At 43.7% G+C, this 8,295-nt stretch overlaps 1 protein-coding gene across 6 annotated transcripts in view; it reads left to right on the top strand.

Moving 5' to 3' along the window:
* Nucleotides 1-1,073: 1,073 nt before the first annotated feature.
* atp6v0a1b (ATPase H+ transporting V0 subunit a1b) overlaps nucleotides 1,074-8,295 on the top strand; it is a 19,635-nt gene continuing 12,413 nt past the window's right edge. For 4 of the 6 annotated variants that reach the window (XM_030770095.1, XM_030770096.1, XM_030770092.1 and 1 more), the window contains exons 1-12: nucleotides 1,074-1,190; nucleotides 1,412-1,490; nucleotides 1,833-1,930; nucleotides 2,135-2,263; nucleotides 2,994-3,076; nucleotides 3,291-3,417; nucleotides 3,754-3,836; nucleotides 4,320-4,413; nucleotides 5,869-6,081; nucleotides 7,197-7,347; nucleotides 7,705-7,844; nucleotides 8,187-8,295. The exon at nucleotides 8,187-8,295 is cut by the window's right edge and continues 55 nt beyond it. In XM_030770095.1, coding sequence (XP_030625955.1) covers nucleotides 1,074-1,190; nucleotides 1,412-1,490; nucleotides 1,833-1,930; nucleotides 2,135-2,263; nucleotides 2,994-3,076; nucleotides 3,291-3,417; nucleotides 3,754-3,836; nucleotides 4,320-4,413; nucleotides 5,869-6,081; nucleotides 7,197-7,347; nucleotides 7,705-7,844; nucleotides 8,187-8,295 — 1,423 coding nt within the window. Of the gene's footprint in view, nucleotides 1,191-1,411; nucleotides 1,491-1,832; nucleotides 1,931-2,134; nucleotides 2,264-2,972; nucleotides 3,077-3,290; nucleotides 3,418-3,753; nucleotides 3,837-4,319; nucleotides 4,414-5,868; nucleotides 6,082-7,196; nucleotides 7,348-7,704; nucleotides 7,845-8,186 lie in introns of all 6 variants that reach the window. The other 2 variants (XM_030770093.1, XM_030770094.1) reach the window with 1 other exon arrangement.

Raw genomic sequence — 8,295 nt, 5'->3', positions numbered from 1 at the left:
AATTTCTGTATTTGTCAACAAGTTCTCAGCGCATTGTTATTACTGCGGTTTGTGACTGTCATATTCTGATTCTGCCAAAACGCTGCTTCCTTTATCGCCATAATAAACGCTGTAGAGCTCCATCATTTTGCCTGTCTCCTCCTCCGCTGGTCCAGCGGCTGCCCTTTATCGTGTGTTATACTTGGCCTTTTTACATGGATAAATGAATGAATTACTGAATGATTGAACAGGGATGGAGTAAAAAACAACTGAGGTTTTTGTTCTTAAAAGACGCAATGATATGTTTTGTTCGTACAACACTCAGGGATGTCGTTATTATTATTATTTTTTTTTATTAATTTCCCTGGGAGAATCACCGCTATCTGCCAGATTTTCTAATCTGTAAAACCGCGGTTAGCTAGGGTCAAAATGTAAAGCGCCCACTCTACATCATCCATAGCATTTTATCAGTGAAGGTTTTATTCCAACCGTTATTAATACCCTTGACTGTTTTTATTTATGTGAACGAACGGCTGGACGGTATCACAGTATCCCACAGTTAGGGAGTATGCATCTGCTTCTCTAAAAATAATATTTAATATTTCGTAATAATTCTGTATAATCAGTGCTTTGCCAGTATATTTCGCTAATGATGATTGAAGTCGTACGTGAGTGATGCGCGCGGCTGCTCGATACATGAGCAAGTAACGCAAACTGAAACGTAAGAGCGCCATGGCGTCCTTGAGACCTGAAGGACAGTGCAGTGGGAAAAGATGCAGCGGCCGGGCCCTGTGTCATGCGCGCTCACATTCTCACAGAGAGGCGTTCCGTCAGCAGCCCAAGCTGTCATATTTACATTTACAGTTAATAATAATAATAATAATAATACAATATGAGTTTTGCTCTTGTGACTGTATTTAAGATTTAAGCCTTAGTCATTGGAAGGAAATCCAGTGGGGCCAATATGAGTGCAATCATAGCATTTCTTATTATCTTAACTGACCTGTATCTCCCTTACTCATTTTTTTTTTCATTCTCCTGCAGGACTTGGCTTCTCTTTCTCTCATTGTTGAGTGCATCTCCCCACCGGCATCATGGGAGAACTCTTCCGTAGTGAGGAAATGACGCTGGCCCAGCTCTTCCTCCAGTCTGAGGCAGCTTATTGCTGCGTCAGTGAACTGGGAGAACTGGGAATGGTCCAGTTCCGAGATGTTAGTGTTAAACTCTCTTGACCTGCTCCCCCCTTCTCTCTCTCTCTCTCTCTCCGTCTCTCTCTCTCTCCGTCTCTCTAGCTTTCCTAGATGGCTTGTCTCGTTTAAAGAATTGAAAGAAAATTTTCTCCTGTTTTTTTTTCCCCCTCATTTGTAAAATTTGGAACTCTTTCAATGGATGATTAATGTTTTTCTCTTCCTCTATTATATTTATGCCATAGCTTAATCCAGATGTGAATGTGTTCCAAAGGAAGTTTGTCAATGAAGTGAGGCGTTGTGAGGAGATGGATCGTAAACTGAGTGAGTGATTCACACACTTATGCAGCATGCATACACACACATACACACACACACACGCGCACACACACACACACGCGCGCGCGTGCGCATACACACACACACACACACACACACACGCACACACACACACACACACTTATGCACACACACACACACACACGCGCGCGTGCGCATACACACACACACACACACACACACACACACACACACACACACACACACACACACACTCACATTTATGCACACACACTTATGCAGACATTTATTAGCTAGACCTCAATGCTTATGCATGTTCTTAGCATAATGAATACATACATAAATCCCCTTGTTTGTGCTCCATAGGATTTGTGGAGAAAGAGATAAAGAAAGCCAATATTCCCACCATGGACACTGGAGAGAATCCTGAGGTCCCGTTTCCAAGAGACATGATCGACCTTGAGGTGCCTGCCTTTCATTTCATTTAACCAATCAGAAAAGCTCTGGTCATCAGTAAGCTCATCCAATTCGACCCACCTGATGTCTGTCTGCAGGTGTAGCGGGACTGAATGGGCCAAGTTAATTTTTTTCGTTTTCTTTTCTTTTCTTTTCTTTTCTTTTCTTTTCTTTTCTTTTCTTTTCTTTTCTTTTCTTTTCTTTTTCGACAGGCCACCTTTGAGAAGCTGGAGAATGAACTGAAGGAGATCAACACCAATCAGGAGGCTCTAAAGAAGAATTTTCTGGAGCTGACCGAGCTGAAGCACATCCTGAGACGCACTCAGCAGTTCTTTGACGAGGTCAGGTTGTCTCTCTTTAAACCGTGCAGCGTGAAAGAGCGTTCTCTCTGTTCTCAATTTCATGGTTAGGTGCCTGTCATGATCGGTCCACCATTACAGACACGGTGCATGTGTACAGACATGTTTGTTTTTAAAGAGATGGGATGTTGTCTAGTTCTTCTGTTACTTTTTCTTTTATACTCTTCTATGTGAAACAAGCCACAAACGTTGACTCTCTACAGTCAGACTTGTGGATTTTCCAACTCTTAAACACTTCATTTGATCTTGCGCCCTGTTTTTTTTTTTCCCACTTAAAATCCATATAATCATTAATTAAGTTGTGCCCGGAATCCATAGCTTTATCATGCGCGCGCGTGTGTGTTGTTTTGCTCTAAAGTGTCTTTGTGGTGGTAGAACACGATCTTGGCTGCTCCTCACCCCCTCTGCTCCTTCTGAACACCGGATCACAGAAATTCCATGACGATATTATGTTTTGTCAGCGATATTAAATTTCCACTCTCTAGGAGTGATATGCCTCCCTCGATATGCCTCAATCCCCCTGATTCTTCTTTTTTTGTTGTTTTTTTTATTCCAGCTACCTCTCTTAGTTTGTGTTTTTTCTCCTTCTCTTTTGACCCTGGCACACTCTGCTACATTCATCTTACTCACCTCCTTCTCCTCCTCCTCCTCCTCCTCCTCCTCCTCCAGCTACCTTGATATGGACATTCAGTCTCTTTCTCTTGGTCTGCAGATGGAAGATCCTAATCTTTTAGAGGAGTCCTCCTCCCTGCTGGACCCCAGCGAGGCTGGCAGGGGTGCCCCCCTGAGACTGGGGTGAGTGGGCGCCATCTGAGAACAGAGTTATGGTTATGCTGGAAAGATTTACTTTTAATGTTAGTTTTCCACAGTTTCTCTCTGCAACCCCCCCCCCCCCCCCCCCCCAAATGTTTCATAAGCAACTCCAATACCTACTCTAACCCGAGGTCAGGCAATGGTGCTGCATTGGTCTCTCTTTAGATAATTGGTCTTTCTTTGTTTGATTTTGAAGGTTTGTTGCTGGGGTGATCAACCGGGAGAGGATCCCCACCTTTGAGAGGATGCTGTGGAGAGTGTGTCGTGGGAACGTCTTTTTACGACAGGCAGAAATTGAGGACCCTCTTGAGGACCCCACGACGGTGAGTGCCACTCCGTAAATGTTCATACACTGTTGTTTCAAACATGTCACGTCAGAATTCATTTGTGTGTATGCTACTCTCACTCACAGACATCCATAAACCTCACTATACCTAATACAAATGCTGCTCTTGTGCAAAGATGTGGGATTTCAGGTGTTGTGTTTCTGTACAGGCTGAATTCGTAGTTTCATGTAGCATGTATACTCTGTATAAAACCAGTGTCACTGTTGGCCGCAGGCACATAACTAGACTTCAGATGAGATTTTTGCGTGATTTTTTTTTTTTTAGTAGCTGAAGGTTGTAAACTTAAGCTGTTGTGTCTGGTCTGTCACATAGGGTGATCAAGTGCACAAGTCTGTGTTCATCATCTTCTTTCAAGGCGACCAGCTGAAAAACAGAGTGAAGAAGATCTGTGAAGGGTATGGAATCCTGACACTGACAAACTTCACATTCACTTCATGACCATTCATTTATTAGAGTGATTATAAACACACTGGGTAAATTAGTGATCAAAGACATGCAGTGTAAATAACTGATCAAAGACTCGCAGTGTAAGTAAGTGATCGCGGACACACTGGGTAAACTATTGATCACAGACACACTGTGAATTAGCGATAACAAACACACTGTGTGAATTAGCGATCACAAACACACTGTGTGAATTAGTGATCACAGATACACTGTGTGAATTAGTGATCACAGATACGCTGTGTGAATTAGTGATCACAGATACACTGGGTGAGCATTTTTTTTCCTTTCATCTGTCTGTTCCCTGACAGTGAGTGAATCTTTGACTCGTTTGTGTCATCCAGGTTCCATGACACTGAGTGGGTCGTTGACTCGTATGTGTCGTCCAGGTTCCCTGACAGCGAGTGAGGGTTTGACTTGTTTGTGTTGTCCAGGTTCCGCGCGTCGCTGTACCCCTGCCCAGAGACCCCACAGGAGAGGAAGGAGATGGCCGCCGGTGTCAACACTCGCATCGATGACCTTCAGATGGTACACTTGACCTCTGTCCAAACCCTAATCTCTAAACCACAATAGGAACTCTTAACCCTACCCTAATCCCTAATCTTACCCGTCGTTCTTTTCAATTCCTCAAGGCTGCCGTGTTACTCTGTCACTACTGCGATATGCAGTGGTGACAGAGTCACCACTGCGATAAAAAAACAAAAACAAAAACAAAAAAACATCCAGACCGTGATGAAAAATAAAATCCTATAATTCTCCTGCCTCATGTTCCCAGTATTCTTAATTGGGATCAGTCATTTGTTTGATTGGTGCCAGTGTTTAGATGGCGATACAGGCGATAACCCTTAATCAACCCTCATCTCTGCCGTTACTCTAGGCCCTGGTGCCTGTCCCAGGGGCGTCATTGTTCAAAACATGGACCGCGCTCTAACGAAAAGGTTCCTTTCCCATGAATTTCCTTCGTAAGCCCTCGCTTCTTTTGAATGGAGCAGCCGTTTGGATTGTTTTACAGAGTTGCATGGTTCGCAGTGGCTTTGCTAAACGCCAGACATAAATTCAAAGTTCTCCCAAAGGATGGGAGTTTCCAGCACTGGGCTATTTTCAGTCTGCTGCTCTTAATGTGGGAGCCAAGGTCAGTGTGGTGTTTCGTGTATTTTAACTGCACCCGTTTAAAATACGCCAACAGTGCATGTAGCTGAGCAGGCGTTTATTTCAATAACGTATACAAAGAGATATGCATTGCACAGTATGAATATGGTCGTTCCTCTTAAAGCAATTTAGGAAACTTTCCAAACCAGGGGAGAGAGATAAGGAATGTTAGCTATTTTTTTTTTTTTTGCCGCAAAACAAATTGTGAAAAACAGAAGTGAACTGTTGCCAGTGCATGTCCTATCCTGATCTGTTTCTGATTAGAACAGGGACTGACATCACACTGAGAGCTGAGAAAACAGGCTTCAGTGCTGTGCCGAGATGCAGCCTCCAGAACTGAGGGTTTAGTCTCGGTCTGGAAGAGGCAGCTCACTTGTTTTGGTGACAACAGATAATATATCCTCATTAAGGCTGAAAAGACGGTTGTGTTTCTGACAGTTTCTCTGGGCTTACTGAGCCCTCTGTTCAACCCAGCTCGAAATAGCTCCATTCTCCTGTGGTTTAATACATTTCTTTAAAAAAAAAAGACAAAATAGCATGACTATAGAAACTGATATTCGCAGTTTAACTTGAAGTAGACTTAAGCAAAATAACATCAGCCCAACAAGTTCAGTCAGTTCTATCTGCCCAACCATATGTTCATGTAATTATGTAAAGCCCAGCCTGCCTCTTCCACCCTGTTGGGGTTTCCTGTCCTTTCTTAGAAGGGTTCATTAGGTGAGGAAATCCAGGGAAAAAACACGTATTAAAAGTGTTACTAAAACATAAACAGTGACACGGCTCTCCCCCTGTGTGTGTGTGTGTGTGTGTGTGTGTGTGTGTGTGTGTGTGTAGGTTTTGAACCAGACAGAGGATCACAGACAGAGAGTCCTACAGGCAGCAGCCAAGACCATGCGTGTCTGGTTCATCAAAGTGAGGAAGATGAAGGCTATTTACCACACTCTGAACCTCTGCAACATCGACGTCACTCAGAAGTGTCTCATCGCTGAGGTGTGGTGTCCCGTCTCTGACCTCGACTCTATCCAGTTCGCCCTGCGCAGGGGCACGGTGAGTCGGCCAATCACAATCGTGTGTAGGCGGGGTTATGCTCAAAGAGTGGCATGTCAACCAATCAGACAGTTTGGACACAGAGTGGTCAGACCTACCAGAACTTGGAACGTCTGACAACAACAATTAAGCCAGTGCCAGGAGGGTTTATTTTTGGGTCATATGTCCATGTGGGCATGTAACTCAGCAGTCAGACGCGTCAAACTGGTCAAAACACTATATCCGATACACCTCAACCATCTGAGGAGTTTATTAATCTGTGTTTTATGCAAGCGCTGCACTACAGTAATGATATCATTTGTGAGTGTGAAAAGTTATTCAAACACTGTACAGTACTGTGTCTTTAAAACCCACAACTCTGATTATGTGTAGGCGTGGCTGAAAGAGTGGCTGACTATGTGTAGGCGTGGCTGAAAGAGTGGCTGACTATGTGTAGGCGTGGCTGAAAGAATAGCTGACTATGTGTAGGCGTGGCTGAAAGAGTGGCTGACTATGTGTAGGCGTGGCTGAAAGAGTGGCTGACTATGTGTAGGCGTGGCTGAAAGAGTGGCTGACTATGTGTAGGCGTGGCTGAAAGAATAGCTGACTATGTGTAGGCGTGGCTGAAAGAGTGGCTGATTATGTGTAGGCGTGGCTGAAAGAGTGGCTGACTATGTGTAGGCGTGGCTGAAAGAGTGGTTGACTATGTGTAGGCGTGGCTGAAAGAGTGGCTGACTATGTGTAGGCGTGGCTGAAAGAGTGGCTGACTATGTGTAGGCGTGGCTGAAAGAGTGGCTGACTATGTGTGCGTGTGGCTGAAAAAGCCCATGGACTTTTTTTCCCAGAATGCTCGAACTGAAGAACCACAAATGCAATGGCATTATTAAAGTGTTCAGCATTAACTGAGCACTTTAATGATCTCCACATACCAACGTGGATACCAACATGGAGATAATGTCCCTGAAATGTGTGAACGAGCTTTGCCCCTGTTCATGCACAGAAAGAGTGTGTACCTTGCTGATCCATATCTTTCTCTTTACCTGTGAGAAAAAAGTAAAGAAAAAAAAAATCAGGCTTTCTCTGAGGTTTGTGGTAAAAGAGATTTTTTGTGGTTGTTGTTGGTTGTGTGATTGCAGGAGAGAAGTGGCTCCACCGTCCCCTCCATCTTGAACAGAATGCAGACCAAGCAGACTCCGCCCACTTACAACAAAACCAACAAATTCACATCTGGGTTCCAGAACATTGTGGACGCGTACGGAATTGGAACCTACCGGGAGATCAACCCAGGTTACACACAAACACATTCCACATCCCGCCAATAATGTACAGAATCATGGATTTATTAAGTGTCACTCAACTCTTGACGCTATAAAACTGAGATTTTTTTTTTATTAAGATCATGTTCTACAGGGGACACCAAAAGAAATAAATGTAAAGTTAAAATGTATATTGTTTAGGGCTGTATTGTCGCTGTTGTTGTTCTTGTTGTTGTCCTTCTTGTTAAGTCTGGCTTTATGTGTGTGTGTGTGTGTGTGTGTGTGTGTGTGTGTGTGTGTGTTTTTCCGGAGCTGTTCTCCTAGTCCTCGCTGGCCAAGGATGACTCTGACATCTGTCTTTTTGTTTTGCGCTTCCTCTTTCCTGTAGCACCCTACACCATCATCACCTTCCCCTTCCTGTTTGCTGTGATGTTTGGGGACATGGGTCACGGCCTCCTGATGACCTGTGCTGCCCTCTACCTGGTTATCAGAGAAAGCCGACTGCTCGCACAGAAAAGTGACAATGAGGTCAGCCACCCCTTTAATCTGTCATGATAAAACCATGAGAAGACACCTGATACTATACTAATACCATACGGAAACAACTGATACTATACTAATACCATACCACAACAACTGATTCTACACTAATACAATACCAAAACAACTGATACTATACTAATACAATACCAAAACAACTGATACTATACTAATACCATACCAAAACAACTGATACTATACTAATACCATACCAATACTGCACAAGTACCAGATATTACTGTATACAGTGTACCAAGAGATGATCTGAGATCATTCTTTCTGTCCCTGTTTGTCTCTCTGTCTGTCTCTCTCTCTCTGTCTCTCTCTCAGATGTTCAACATGGTGTTTGCTGGTCGTTATATTATATTGCTGATGGGAATATTCTCCGTTTACACTGGTGTAATCTACAATGACTGCTTTTCCAAGTCCCTCAACATGT

Source organism: Chanos chanos, chromosome 3 (assembly GCF_902362185.1).
Source record: "Chanos chanos chromosome 3, fChaCha1.1, whole genome shotgun sequence".
Taxonomy (NCBI): domain Eukaryota; kingdom Metazoa; phylum Chordata; class Actinopteri; order Gonorynchiformes; family Chanidae; genus Chanos; species Chanos chanos.
This window is presented reverse-complemented; position numbering and strand designations above follow the sequence as displayed.